Raw genomic sequence first — 16,633 nt, 5'->3', positions numbered from 1 at the left:
CTAAGGTGATGTCTGTTTGTTATTGGAGGATCTTCTATTTCTGGTCTGTTAAACGCATTGGCTATTTTGAGTAGCCTAACATAAACATATAAGTTGGTGTTTTTTTCTTCTTCGGGGGTGTCAGGGGCGTTGCCTGTTACGTCGTTTGGGTTATTGGGCTACCTTGTTGAACGTATATCATTATATTTAACTTTTTTTTTTTCAAATATAATTAATTAGTCCAACGAACCGTTCGGTACATAATGCGTACCGCGTACCGAACCGAAAGCCTCGTACCAAACGGTTCAATACGAATACACGTATCGTTACACCCCTATTATTAACAATTATATACTGATATACTGATCAATTTAGCATTTTTTTCTTATCAGCACTTCAGATCCTTGTTTTTTATATATATATATATATATATATATATATATATATTTTTTTTTTATTAATTAGTTTAAAATTCAGACACTCATGATAATTTTTGTAAGGGACTAAATATTTGTGTGTTTTAAATGAATTAATGTAAGTTAATTTGATTATAAACATTATATACTGATATATACATTTTCTCATGCTATTGCACAAATACTTTTTCTTCATTGTTTATTTATTTTTATTTAATAATCTGTCTCTCTGATTGTTATTCATCTATTTTATTATTGTTACTTTTTTTATTTTATTTGCACTCGTATCAATTCTGCAGTCCTGTTTAATGAAGCAGCAGCTTGTCTGAATAATCTTGGACAAACTCGAAGGCAGACATGTGCGATAGATAGATTAAAACTGATTCCCTCCAGAATGTCTTGGCCCATAGACGCCCATTAGAAATTCATTGGTGTAAACATGATTTCTGCTCGTTTTTACAGATGGAGGGATTATTTGCTGTAGTAGCTGGCGGCATGTCTCTGATGCCATCAATAGAGGTTAAGTTGTATTTAACCTGGAATATTTCTGCAGTAGTGGACCATTCACTGTTCATCAATAATACACTCACACACGCCGGAAGGTTAAGCTAATAAACGTTATCCCGCTCGTGCTCTCGTCGTGTGAAAGGTCCCAGCTTGGTCTTTAAGCCCCATTATTAAGAGAGTTAATCATCTGAACCAGCGCTGGACCCTCTGGCATCTGAGAGGAGAGACGGTGAGAATAGCACTGGAGAACAGCCAGAGAAACAGAGAGCTTTCAGATGACTCAAGGCACTTGCACACTAGTCCGAAATTTTCGCATAGGTTTTTTTTTTTTTTTTTTTGTATTCGTCATTCTTTCATATCACAATGCATGTTACGTGATCAGAATTTTTTGGTGACGGACGAAAGTTTCGGAGTCAGGGTGTAAACGTGATTGACACAACATGAGGTGGAATTTATCTTTCAACTTGCGAAAATTTCAGACAGAAATGTGCAATGGCCTTTACTCTGCACTTCGGGAGCATTTCATTTGTCCCTTATAATGTTAGTCTAATGTTAGTATAATTCAGTTTTCCACAACGATTTTCCACCTTCTCTCTGATCTTTACATACTTTATTTTAGGGGTGGAAGGAAAAAAATTTAATTGTGCTTCGATTGTAAAAACTAGAAACGAGTGCTTAGACTGTGTGTTAAGCTTTCTGAATTAATGCTTTTTGTTAATTCACATATTAATTCATTTCATGCATTCATTCATTTGTTGATTCCTTAGTTCTTTCATTTATTCTTAGTTTCATTACTTCATTCTACTTTGTTTGCGTTTGCATAGATTCACTCATGTATTCTTGTTTGTTCATGCAATCATAGATGGATCTTTTCTTGTTTGTTCATTAGATCGTTTGTACATTTGTTCATAGATTAGTTCTTTCTTTTTTTTCTGTTTGTTAATTCGTAGATTCATTCATTTATTTTTGTTTGTTCATTCGGTTGTAGATTCATTCCTTCATTCTTGTTCAGTTATTTGTTCATTTATTCACACATTCATGCCTTTATTCTTGCTTGTTTGTTTGTTCATTCGTTCGTAGATTCATCCCTTCATTTTTGTGTGTTTGTTCATTCGTAGATTCACTCGTTTATTCTTGTTTGTTTACGTGATCATCTTAATTCTGGTTTGATCATTAGTTTGCAGATTAACTCCTTCATTCTTGTTTGTTTGTTTGTTTGTTCGTTCATAGATTTGTTCCATCATTGTTCTTTTGTTCACTTCTTCATAGATTCAGACATTCTTGTTTGTTCATTAAATTGTAGATTAATTCCATTATTCTTTTGTTCATTCATTTGTAGATTTATTCCTTCTTGATTATTAATTTGTTTGAAGATTCATTCCTTTGTGTTTAAATTGTTTTTTCACCATTTTTTATTAATTCTTTAGTCTGTTAAAATCTTTATAAATTCATTCATTATTTTATAATTCATATGTTTATTCTTTTTTTGTTTATCCATTTAGTTTAATTGTTTGTTAGTGTATTACTTTTCCTGTTTATGTGTCTATTACTGTGTTCTTTCATTAATTACTCATTGATTGATTAATCTATTTATTCATGTGTTTATTGATTTTTGTTCTTCACATATTTATTCATTTGTTCATTCATCCATTTCTGGTTACAAATGAGTCAGCTGGCGCTTGTTTTAAAGGTATATGTAGTTATATATTTATAACTAAACATATACGCTTAATAGTTTACATTTGGTATGCAATGAACCCATGAATTAATAAGAAAAAGAAAAGAAGGTTAAGAATTATTTTAGGATTGAGTCATGATTCCCAGAATTGAATCGCACCGGATCGTGAGATGCCTAAAGATTCCCACCCCTACTTTACATAGGTTTCAGGCCTTTTATTTGAAGAGTATCAATTTTGTTTGTGTGTTTTAATAGAGTAAATAACAGAGAGACTGTTTGTGTGTATTAGATTAATCTGGGATTTAAATAACTGAGTCATCTCCGATCATTTGTCTCATAATAACATCTGCAAACACGACACAGACCCAAACAAAACAGACGCGACCCTCGACCCGTCACTAGATAGCATGGCTGTGCCGTGACCCATTAATGGAAGGTAATGTACCCTACAGAGAGTTAATTTGAGGTGAAAGCAGCTCTGTGTGTGTGTGAGACAGTCAGAGAAGAGTTATGAGCCGGACTGCGTGCCATCAGACGGGTCAGTGGGCATCTAATGGAGGCATTCAATAATAATCTGACGCTCGTGCCATGTGTATGTTAGTGTAATGTTAGCAATCCGGTATATGTATTGATGAGTCCAGAGATCGATGCGTCCTTGGTTACGATCCATCCATTATGTGCATGTGTGTGTCTGTGTAATATTGAAGATCTCTGCATTTATGCAGGAAGTGAAATTGCACTACACTCTTAAAAATAAAGGTGCTTCACAATGCCATAGAAGAACCTTTGTTGTCTAAATGGTTTCTTTAACATCTGAAGAACCTTTCCATTTCACAAAAGCTTCTTTGTGGCAAAAGAAGGTTCTTCAGATTATAAAAATTTGAGAACGAGATGCTTCTTTAAAGAACCTTTGACTGAATGGTTCTCTGTGGAACCATAAATAGTTTTTATTTGAAAAAACTTGTATGCACCTTTATTTTTAAGAGTGTACAGACATAAACAGGAGTTATTTTAACTGATCGGTCCATCAGTTCAACCATTTTTTTGTTCATTCATTTATTCTGTAATTTGTTCATTCTTTCATTAGTTGAATTTATTTGTTCATTTATTAATTCATTATTTTGGTGGGTTCTTTCGTCGGTTCATTCATTGGTTTACCTGTTGTGCTGTTCTCTTGTCTGTTTATGTCTGATTCATTAGTTTGTTGATTGATTCTTCCGTTCATTTGTTAGTATATTTTATTAATTCATTCATTCATTAGTTTATTCAAGTTTTTATTTGTTTCATGCGTTTCATTCATTTGTAATTCATGTTTCTTTTTTCGTCTGTTCATTCGTGAATTGAGTCATGTTCATTTGTTCATTCATTAGTTTATTTGTTGTTACGTTCATTTGTTGTTTTTCTGTTCTCTTTGGTTCATTGGTTTGAAGAGTTGTTCAAAAAACCAGTTCCACTGGTTTTGATCATTAGTTTATTAGTTTAATTTATTCATCAGTTGTTTCTTTCATTAGTTGGTCATATCTTTAATTGTTCTTTCATTACTATAACACATGTTTGTTCTTTGTTTGTTTTGTTCTTTTGTCATGTTCATCTGTTCATTCATTTGTTTTGGTTTTTATTGTGTTCTGTGTCTAATTGTTTTTTTGATTCTTTAGTCTATTGATTGATTCATCCATTCATTCATGCTTGTTATTTTTGTTAATTAGTTTATTATGTGAATGTGTTCATTATTTCATTGGTTTATTTACTTGGTCATTTTTTCATATGTATTCATTACTTTGATTTATATGTTTGTTCTCTTTTCTGTACATTTATTTAGTCATGTTCATTCATTAGCGTATTTGTTCATTTGTGTGCTCCTTGATTGATTAGCTTTTGATTCATTCATTAATTCATTCATGTTTTCATTGATTTTTGTTCATTCTAATATTAATTCATTAATTAATTCATTCATTCATTCGTTCGTTCATTATTTTAAAAATGTTTAACATGTTTGTTGTTTTGTCTGTTCAGAGATGCTGAATTTTGAGGGATTTTAAGGAAGAACGTCAGAGATCCCACGATGTCATGTTTATTTGAACTTGAGCTACAAATAAGCAGCAGTTACTCCATTAACCAGGGATCAGTTAGAGATAACTGTGAGATCCTGTTTCATAATGAGACCCAAAAACAGGCCTGCACCAGTTTCTGCGTGTGAAGCCCCTCCGGACCCCAAACAACACAAATTACAGTATAAGAGGCTCTGAGAAAACTGACATTTGTGAATACATTGGCGTAATGGGGATTTCTGTTGCAAAAGTTTATTCTCTGGTATTGAGAGATGTTATCTATTGTAAAAATAATTTATACTCATTTTATACAGTGTTATTAAATGTGCATCACCAATCAAAATAAATTGTATTGCAGTTTAAAATAACTGTAAATAGTTATTTTATTATTAATAGAAATGCTATTACAATCAAAACATTTTTTTATAGTATAATATATTTTAAAATGTAAATCAAAATATCACTTTTGAGTAGTTGTAAAAATATATGATTGCAAATTAAAATAACTTTTATGTTAATTTATGTTCATGTTATATATTTTAAAACATAAATTAAAATATCACTTTGGTTTAGTAATATTACGATACATTTTTACAATTTAAAATAGCTGTTACATATTGTAACCTACTTTTATAGTGTAAATTTAAATATCCCTTTTGATTATTATTATTGTGAAATATTATTGCATTTTCTAATATCTTTTATGTTGTAATATATTTCAAAATGTAAATTAAAATGATCACTTTCATACATCTATGCTAAATCAAAGTATTCATTTCTTTCGAAAATCTAACTGCACTCTTGTTGGAATTGATGATTTTCAAACCTGTAATCTAATTGAAATCATGAAACGCATAAAAAAGCAGCGTTCCTCACTCACTTCCTGGGGCTTCATGTTGTCTGTGTTTTTTTCCCAGGTGATGATGACTTCCTGTTGGGGTTGGGTGAGCTGCCAGAGACCTTCCCCAGCGACCCTCCGGAGCCCCTCCCACACTTCCTGCTGGAGCCGGAGGACGCTTACATCATCAAAAACAAAGCTGTCAATCTCTACTGCACGGCCACGCCTGCCGCTCAGATCTACTTCAAATGCAACGGCGAGTGGGTCCATCAGAGAGAGCACACCATAGAGGAGCGTGTGGACGAGACGTCGGGTCAGTCGCACACACACACACACCGTCACTCTCCTTTATGGGTCGGAAACATTACAGTGCAATAAAAATGTGATAGCCCTACTTTATTCATGGTTTTCATTGCTAAAGGTGCTGCTAGAGAGATAGATAAACCCCTTCCTGACATCTACAGGTTTGTGTATTATTTATGTAATGTTATGAAAGCTTTTTTATGAAGGCTTCTTTATATGACTGCCACACAGGGAGTAAAGTTAACACTAAGTGTGACCAGAGACACGACCGTCCTAATCCACTTTAACTGACTGCTCCATGTGAATACATTTGGAAGCTTTTTCTTCCATAGGATTAAAAAAAAAAATACAAATATTACAACTTTTAATCTCAAAATTCTGTGTTTATATCTTGCAATTCTGACTTTTTTTTTCTATTGCATAAGTCAATGATTCTGTCTTGCAATTTATAAAGAATAAAGAGTTTATATTGTGCATTTTTTCCGAACTGTGAGAAAAACGTCAGAGCTGTGAGTGATTTAAAAAAAAAAGTCTGAATTCTGAAATTAGGAAGTCATTATTTCTCTTTTTTAGATTACTTATACACATTAATAAGTAGTTATGACACTGAATGTTTCAGCTGTAAAGAAGCTCTACACATGACAGTTTTGCCAGTATTTAGATCAATTTAGTTCAAAAACTGTCTGTGTTGCAAAGTTTATCAATTATGAGACAAGTTCAGTGTTTCAGATTCAAATTTGCTAACCATTTCTGAGTGAAAATTGTTTTCAAGTGAGTTCTATACATATTTTTTTGTGTGTATAATTAGCTACAAATACTAATCTAGAGTAGAGTTATTATTCAGCTCAGGTCAGTTTAATGTTGATTCAGTTCAGTTTAATAACTGTGTCTGTGTTGCAAAGTTAATGTCATCCAGAATATACTAGAGAACAAGATTCCAAGTGAAATAATTAGATAAGATACGCACTGCTTATAATAAAGATGTTTTATTGATTTTATGGTTTCATGAAGAATGTTTAACATGCATTTCCATTGCACAGTAGGCTCTGTTTAAAGGTGCTTCACACTAACAAAAACCTTTCACTAAACAGTTCTCTGAAGAACCAAAAATTGTTGCTTTGTGGCATTGCTCTGGTTTTTAAGTGTTGTTCAGTAAATGACAGTGTCTGTTGTCTTTTTCTTTCACGATTCTGTAGCTCAAACAGTATCACATAGTATTAGCAATGCCATTGTCATGGGTTCAGTTCCCAGGGAATGCATGAACTGTATGCATACCTTCAATGCAAAGTCAAAGCATATGCCAAATGCATAAATGTCTTTTTCACACTGCGAGAACAGAACACAGAGTACAAGACAAGAACAGTGAGTGATCTAGGTCCACTTTTGGTGATAGTGAAAAGCTAATATGCTACAATTCATAGGTTAAATGTGCACCAAGTAATTTCTTCCCACTTTCAAAAAGTTTCATAGAAGGAAATTTGAATGTGCAGTAATAAACCGTATGGGCACTGGCATATTGGTTAAAGCTTTGGTATATTTAGGAAGATGAATAAGTGATAATGCAACATAAATTAAAAATTTTATTATCTACTACTACATTCAGCAGTTTGGGGATTGTAAGACTTTTTAATGTTTAAAGAAATCACTTCTGCTCACCAAGGCTGCATTTATTTGTTAAAAAATACAGTAAAATCAGTAATATTGTGAACTATTATTTCATTTTAAAATGATTGTGTTTTCTATTGTAATAGATTGTAAAATTCAATTTATTAATGAATTTTCAGCATTATTATTCCAGTCTTCGAATTACAATTTACAATATTGATCAATTTAATGCATTCTTTCTGATTAAAAATAATAATTTGCTGACTCCAGACTGAATGAGAAATCTAGCTATAGTATAAGAGAGTTTAGGGCAATCTTTCTCCTATAGCATGCAACTCTTTTAAAATGAAACTAAGGGTTTTCTCTCACATATCTGCATATGTTCTAGGCCCAATGTTTGCTGCAGAAGACAGAAGCACTGCCGTGCATTTCAAGGTTGGGAAACTATAGCAGCCCTCCACTAATGTTCAATCATTCAGAATGAAAATAGCACATTTTGGCTGAGGCTGAAGCACAGTCACCTCACCGAAAGAGAACCCGACACGAGTCGCTCTCTGTGTGGGTGAGCAAAGAGCTCAATTCATTACGCAGAAGTTAACAAGCTCCTATTGAGCTAATGACTCTAATGGATCTTTGATATCAACCCGCCGCAGTAATTCTGCTCTAATATCTCTGCGGTGGAAACTTTACTGTCATAATCACACCTCGGATATTACTCGGGGTCAGAGCGTGGAGTTATTACGGGCCACCGAAACAGGGCTGACTGCTCTAAACACCGTCATTGAACTTTAATGTGCCACTGTAATGTTTATCATAAAAGATTATAGTGCGTGTGAGAGAGAAAGAGATTTAGAGAGAGAGAGCGAGCGAGAGAGATATAGTTTATGCTTTTAATTAGATTTCTGTCAGAGGTCTGTTTTTGTTCACCGGCCGCGGGCTCCCTCTGGCATCGCTATCTGTCTCTATTTGGGATGGTGTAATATAGTTATGAATCAATTTCATTTTTCGTTTTGGCGATTGTGAGTAAACAAGGTTAAATCTGTTCCTTGTCATGAAAGCTGGTGTGTAATCGGCTCACGGTGTGCGCGATGAATGGTTTGTGTGTCTAAATTGTGCAAAAGATTCAGATTGAGCCTCATTATCTGGTTCAGTCAGAAAGACTCTTTCCTGCTGTGGTCTTCGTCTCAGAGGGCCTCGTTTAAACAGATCTCTTAATATATTTACACAAAAGAACAGCTTTCAGAAAATTTCTAATAATTCATCTAATATTTTAAGATATGAAAAATCTGGAAGCCTGTTTTCACAAAAAAAAAAAAAAGTTGTTGCTACTTTTATCTTACAATTCTGACTTTTCACAGAATTGCATGATATAAACTCACAATTGTGAGTTATAAAGTCAGAATCGAAAGATATACAGTCCCAATTGTGAGATAAAAACTCGCCATTCTGACTTTTTTCTCTGAATTGCGAGCTTATATATAACTTACAATTTCATGTTATAAAGTCAGAATTGCTAGATATAAACTGATTTTGTATCTCACAGTTCTGACTTTATTTCTCAGAATTGGGACTTTATGTCTCGCAATTTTGAGTTTACTTTACAGTTTTACTTTACACTAATTTACATAACTCCTCAAAATAACTACAGCGATGTTGTACAAGCTTCAACTTATTTTTAAAGCCAGTTTAATGTGATTTAAGTTGAATTTACTTAAACAGCTAAGTTGATTGTACTTAAAAATTTAAGGCAGCAACTTATTTTTTACAGTTTAGAAATTAATTCTTGAATCACTTGATTCATTGGAAATGATTGTTTAAACTGATGCACAAAAATCAAATTTACTGACTCCAGATACTTTTATGCAACTCAATTTGAAATCTAGGATTGTATTTAAATGTCTTAGTCTTAACGCTCTCTAATTTAAAATATAAACTATCATTCAAAAGTTTGGGGTTGGTTTTTGATGCTTTTGAAATAGATCTCACTAAGGTTGCATTTATTTGATCAAAAATACAGTAAAAAACAAAAAAACAAAAAACTAATACTATTGTGATATATTTTTCTACGGAGCTCCTCACTCATGCAAGAAAAAATAAATAAATTGTGTGCACGATTTACTAATTTGTTCCCTCGATTTATAAATCATGTACATAATTTAGCAAACCAAGGAAACAAATTATTAAATAGTGTGCACAATTTATAAATAGAGGTAATTAAATAGTAAATCGTGCACACGATTTAGCCTCCTATTTTTTTTTCCTGCATGCCATGTGTGGGGCTCCGTAGTTTTCAATTTGATTTTTTTTTATATACAGTCTTGTTCAAAATAATAGCAGTACAATGTGACTAACCAGAATAATCAAGGTTTTTAGTATATTTTTTATTGCTACGTGGCAAACAAGTTACCAGTAGGTTCAGTAGATTGTCAGAAAACAAACAAGACCCAGCATTCATGATATGCACGCTCTTAAGGCTGTGCAATTGGGCAATTAGTTGAAAGGGGTGTGTTCAAAAAAATAGCAGTGTCTACCTTTGACTGTACAAACTCAAAACTATTTTGTACAAACATTTTTTTTTTCTGGGATTTAGCAATCCTGTGAATCACTAAACTAATATTTAGTTGTATGACCACAGTTTTTTAAAACTGCTTGACATCTGTGTAGCATGGAGTCAACCAACTTGTGGCACCTCTCAGCTGTTATTCCACTCCATGATTCTTTAACAACATTCCACAATTCATTCACATTTCTTGGTTTTGCTTCAGAAACAGCATTTTTGATATCACCCCACAAGTTCTCAATTGGATTAAGGTCTGGAGATTGGGCTGGCCACTCCATAACATTAATTTTGTTGGTTTGGAACCAAGACTTTGCCCGTTTACTAGTGTGTTTTGGGTCATTGTCTTGTTGAAACAACCATTTCAAGGGCATGTCCTCTTCAGCATAGGGCAACATGACCTCTTCAAGTATTTTAACATATGCAAACTGATCCATGATCCCTGGTATGCGATAAATAGGCCCAACACCATAGTAGGAGAAACATGCCCATATCATGATGCTTGCACCTCCATGCTTCACTGTCTTCACTGTGTACTGTGGCTTGAATTCAGAGTTTGGGGGTCGTCTCACAAACTGCCTGTGGCCCTTGGACCCAAAAAGAACAATTTTACTCTCATCAGTCCACAAAATGTTCCTCCATTTCTCTTTATGCCAGTTGATGTGTTCTTTGGCAAATTGTAACCTCTTCTGCACATGCCTTTTTTTTAACAGAGGGACTTTGCGGGGGATTCTTGAAAATAGATTAGCTTCACACAGACGTCTTCTAACTGTCACAGTACTTACAGGTAACTCCAGACTGTCTTTGATCATCCTGGAGGTGATCATTGGCTGAGCCTTTGCCATTCTGGTTATTCTTCTATCCATTTTGATGGTTGTCTTCCGTTTTCTTCCACGTCTCTCTGGTTTTGCTCTCCATTTTAAGGCATTGGAGATCATTTTAGCTGAACAGCCTATCATTTTTTGCACCTCTTTATAGGTTTTCCCCTCTCTAATCAACTTTTTAATCAAAGTACGCTGTTCTTCTGAACAATGTCTTGAACGACCCATTTTCCTCAGCTTTCAAATGCATGTTCAACAAGTGCTGGCTTCATCCTTAAATAGGGGCCACCTGATTCACACCCGTTTCTTCACAAAATTGATGACCTCAGTGATTGAATGCCACACTGCTATTTTTTTGAACACACCCCTTTCAACTAATTCAACTAATTGCCCAATTGCACAGCCTTAAGAGCGTGCATATCATGAATGCTGGGTCTTGTTTGTTTTCTGACAATCTACTGAACCTACTGGTAACTTGTTTGCCACGTAGCAATAAAAAATATACTAAAAACCTTGATTATTCTGGTTAGTCACATTGTACTGCTATTATTTTGAACAATACTGTATATAGAATTTATTCCTGTGATACAAAGTTGAATCAGCACTCAAAGACTTCAGTGACACATGATCCTTCAGAAATCATTCATGCTGATTTGCTGCTTAAGAAACATTTATGTTATTAACATTGTTGAAAACAGTTGTGCTGCTTTTTTTGTGGAAAGCATAATACATTTTTTTTCAGGATTTTTGGATGAATAGCACATTTCAAAAGAACAGGATTTTTTTGAAATATAAATCTTTCGTTATAGATTATAAATGTCTTTACTGTCAACTTTGAACTATTTGTTTCATCCTAGCTGAATAAAACAATTTATTTCTTAAGAAAAATAATAAAACAATCTTACTGATCCAAAACCTTTGAACAGTCTTCATTGATCCAGATTCTTGTCTGTTCTTGACAGATGGCCCAAAGAGAAAATCGCAACTCATATTCACTATAATCCAAAACAAAAATGTGTGTGCTTGCATTGATTTTCTGCCTGTGTTTATGTACGTGTGCTTTTACATGCTTTGTGTGTTTTTATGCTTGCAAGGCAGCGCTGTATTGATATTCAACCAGCAGTCATCGTAAGAGGTGTTTTTAAGGTACCAGTATTATTGCTTGTGCTCATAGCGCTTTGAAAATAAAAACAATAAATGTTAAGGTTCAGTGTGTGTTGTCCTGCAGTGATTGTGCTTCAGACGTGAATGATTCCTCAAATCATGTGTTATTGAGGAGAGGTGTGCTGCTTCTTGTGATCAGATAATACAAACAGTGAAAAAAAGAATCCAACAGACTTACATTGGTCTATTGATATTAATGTTGTTTCACTCACTGCACTGAATTCTTGACTGTATTCTTCACCTCATCCTTTGTGAATCCTGCTCTGATGCATATGGCACACAAAAGTGGAAACACTTCAGGAGTTTTGAAGTCGTCATTGGATTGGTTGTATTATACAGGATTTCCAGGAGACATGTGTGTCATGTTATTTAATGTTCTACCTGGAAACAAAGATGCCTTGGCACCAAACCCCGTCATGAAAGAAGAAAGCCGTCGTGTTTACAACTGTGATGACACACAGTTATGTTTTCTCAAAAGTATGTGAAATATTTCACGTTTGCTGCATATAATCTTTAAAATACGTCTGAGAGTTTTACACATGGTCTTATATTGTGGCAACTTTTCCACGACCGAAACGTGACACTGAAAAGAAACTGTGATTGGTTGTTTGACATGTCAGTCAAATGGCTTCATGGGCGGGGCTTGGCCAATGAAAGCTGCCATGGATTCCAGATCTTCAACCATCATGCTGAAGGTCTGGCTATGCAAGACTAGCTTCATATTTGCTTGACCATGAGTGATGTTTGTTAAAACATTCATGTGTGTAAATGTGTGTGTTTTCACCTTACTCCTTCTGTTCAAGGCTACAGGTTTCTGCCATTCACATCCAGCATTCTGCACCAAATGCTGCCATAAACACAAACACGCACTGCACTAAACAAATAAACACAGAGGTTAAGTGTGAACTATTGATTTCTATCAGGGAATATGTCATGGAGACACTGGGGGTTCGTTATTTATACATGTACAACAGAAGTGCAGTGCTGTCTGCTGGCAGAGCACTAAAATATATATAAAAACATCATGCGACATCGGTGTGATCGGCACTGAGACAGATGTAGCCTCAGAATCTGTTCATGGGGCATGTGAGGAACTTTGCACACAAAAATGTCAACAGCTTTATCAAAATGACAGGCCTGATTTATGCAATTACGTGTGAACATTGTGCATAACATTTTACAGCATCGTGTTGTTGTGTTACACGGTCATACAGACTTGGACAATATGAGGGAAATGTTCTTGAATAAGCAACAGTGTTATTTTAGTATCACATATATATACTATTATATTTTATATTTATATATATATATATATATATATATATATATATATATATATATATATATATATATATATATATAGAAATGATTAACAATTAAATACATGATGTGGTGATTAATTAATCTAATTAATCGCACATCAAATTTGGAGAAATTTCTCTGAAAATATAATTTAAAGTCATTGTTGTGCAAAGCATCAAACAGAGATGACAAAAAGAAGGTTCAGCAAGAAATATTTTGTTTGATAAAATTTATTATATATACTCTTAAATATGAGTAAATGATGACATAATTGTCAGTTTTGGTTGGGTGAACTATAACTTTAATAATTTATTTTCTTAATTTTATAATTATTACTAAGATAATATTGAATTATTTCTTTAATGAAATGATACTCTAAATAATAAACTAAAACTGCCAGTAGGTGGTGGTAATGTCTTTATGATTAAGTCATCGAGTCATTTATTCATTCGTTTGATTCGTTCAAATGAATGATTCATTCAGGAGTGAAGTAAATGGTTCTTTATGAGTGGTTCGTTGAATCATTAGTCTTGTTTGACTTGAAGCGGATCGTCATCATCCGACCGATCGGTGTGTGACATCAAAGAACCACAAGAGCTTCGAGATCAGACGACTCCTTGTGCTTTTGAATCGATCTCGCGGTACTGTGATGTCACACTTCAATCGGTCTGTGCAGCGCCACTTCAAAGCCAACGCGACTATGGCCAATCATGCCAAATGGTTCACCAAATTTGTTCAAAACGTGGATTAAGAAATAAAATGCTGCTGTGGGTTGCTCGGGGATGAACAGTTCTGATTTGTCTTTATATTTTGTTTGGCAAAATGTAACAAAACTAACTAGTTCTTAATGAACTGTTGTATAAGATGAGTATCACATTTGCACTGGTGTGATATTGCACTTAGCCTACTTCTCATGTGATATTTCTTAACTATGTGATGTAAATATGAGAAAACATATCAAACGGGCGTTTTGCCCCATAGTTTGAATTTTAAGGACATAGGGACGCTATAAGTTCTTGCTCTGCCTCATATTAGTCATCAGTCGACTGTATGAAATGGCCAACCCGATCTCACGGCAATTCGTACATTTTTCACGAGATGGCTTATTCCTACAAATTCGTACGACCACACTTTTTGCCAAATCGTACGTATTTTACGAGTTGCACAATTTGTATGAATTTGTACGAATTACCTAAAGCTAACCAACACTGGGGTTTAGACAAATGTTATAAAATCGTACGAGTGAGATCGTACATATTTGTAATAATAAGCCACCTCGTAAAATACGTACGAATTGGTTGTGAGATAGCGTTGGAAATGGCAGATGATCCACACAGGTCTGGGGCGGGGCAAGTGTTAAAATGTGTTAATAATTTTAATGCGTTATTTTTATCCATTATTAATTAATCTTATTAACGCGTTAAATCTACGAAGGACAATGAACTATGGTATTAATTATGTTTAAATTTAAAACTATCAATTATTGTATAATTTATGGTATTTACAGTAAAGGAACATCACACATGATTATATTTGACATAAATCTTTTTTTCATGTACATTAGGGTGCATTAATTGTTACATTTTGTCATTGTTTATTGTTAATTTGTTTTAATTCTTTTTTTATATTTTTATTTAATTTCTGTCAGCCACACAGCTGCCAGTGTTTTTTTTTTTTTTACGTTAATTTAACAAGATATTTTTTACATGCAGTCTTATATCTTTTGAAGACATGATCTCATTCAGAGATGTCCAGATATTGAAGCAGGGTTGGGCATGAAGCTGAAATGTTTGCACATTTAACACTTAATGGTTTTGACACACTTTTATCCTATCTGACTTAAATTGCATTCAAACTGTACAGTTTATCAATTCCTACCCATGACCTTGAGATTGCTAGCTCTGCCGTTTGAGCTAGAGGAACGCTTTGAGATGGGAATGTTTACACAAAAATCCTGTCTCTTGTTTCGTTAGCAACATGAAAAGAAAGCGTTCTTGGCATATTTTGTAGATATGTTAGGAAAGGCAAACACAGCCATCCTGAGGCTTCTTTGATCAACGATTCTCACAAAACTCACGCAGCTACACTTCCTTTGCAAGTACTTGTAAAGATAGTTTAATTGGATTGCCTAGTTAAAAAACAAACATTTCATTTGAAATGTGCAGTCAGATTAGTAGTTTTGGCAAAAATCTGTGCGTGTTTCAGTCAATGTGGACCAGACGCTGTGCCGATAGCCACACGTCTGGTGACATGAGTCTGATGCGTGTGTGTGTGTGTGTATGCAGGTTTGGTGGTGAGGGAAGCGCGGATCGAGATCTCCCGGCAGCAGGTGGAGGAGTTGTTTGGTTTGGAAGATTACTGGTGCCAATGTGTCGCCTGGAGCTCCGCAGGAACCACCAAGAGCCGCAAGGTGCACGTTCGCATCGCATGTGAGTATAAACACACTCTCTCTCACACACACACACACTGCTTTAATGAGAAGAGTCTTTGCTCTGTCTGCTTTGACTGCAGGAGATTTCTCTGTCTGACAGACACTTTGGCTTCATGTTTATTGACACACACACACACACACACACATACACGGTCTGTGAGGAAGTCTGTAAGCGGGCTGAAGGTAATGGAGCATTTATGCAGATCAGAGACTGCTGACAGGAGACAGTCTGGAGCACACAAACACACACACACTCAGGGGACTGTCTGGACATCACTTTATGGTCGTATTAATCTTGTTAATTTCCTGCAGTTCATCTTGAGTGTGTGTGAGTTGGGAGCAGGTTATCGGTGCAGCCCAAGGGCACTTCACTCTCCCTCTGTCGTCTCGGGCTCACTGTGTGTGTGTGTGTGTGTGTGTGTGTGTGTGTGTGTGTGTGTGTGTGTGTGTGTGTGTGTGTGATAGACACAGAGACACAGAGACTGAAGCCGACTGGCAGTACAACACTAGAAACTTCCTCTCATCTGGATGCTTTCAGGATCAGAGCTAAATAAATCAATCCAAAGCTTTGGAATTGGTGGATAGATGGATAGACAGACCTATAGACTGTTAAACAGACATAGATGGATTAGATAGATAGATAGATAGATAGATAGATAGATAGATAGATAGATAGATAGATAGATAGATAGACAGACAGACAGACGGACAGACGGACGGATAGTCTATATTCATCTAACATGGTTGTATGTTTCAGGTGTGTATAGAGTGAGCAGCTTAGTAATTATCTTAAATCAAAAACAACAGATTATCAATGGAAAGTCCCCAGATGTGTTGATGTATTTACAAAGGTGTTTGTGTTTGTTGACTCATTCAGTCATACTATTGTGAGCAGAGGGGCATTGTGGGAACTCTCAGCTGGGTTATTTTATGGGTGACTGAACCAGGCAGAAATTCTCTCCTTGTCACACGCCAGCACACACA

At 34.8% G+C, this 16,633-nt stretch overlaps 1 protein-coding gene across 1 annotated transcript in view; it reads left to right on the top strand.

The window, feature by feature from the left end:
* Positions 1-16,633, top strand: part of unc5ca (unc-5 netrin receptor Ca) — a 139,140-nt gene that overhangs the window by 55,394 nt on the left and 67,113 nt on the right. The window contains exons 2-3 of the mRNA XM_026240521.1: positions 5,546-5,779; positions 15,504-15,647. Of these exons, the coding sequence (XP_026096306.1) occupies positions 5,546-5,779; positions 15,504-15,647 (378 nt within the window). The remainder of the gene's footprint in view (positions 1-5,545; positions 5,780-15,503; positions 15,648-16,633) is intronic.

The sequence above is a fragment of the Carassius auratus genome, linkage group LG30F (genome assembly GCF_003368295.1).
Source record: "Carassius auratus strain Wakin linkage group LG30F, ASM336829v1, whole genome shotgun sequence".
Taxonomy (NCBI): Eukaryota; Metazoa; Chordata; class Actinopteri; order Cypriniformes; family Cyprinidae; genus Carassius; species Carassius auratus.
The sequence above is the reverse complement of the archived record's forward strand: the minus strand, read 5'-3'. Positions and strand labels throughout refer to the sequence as shown.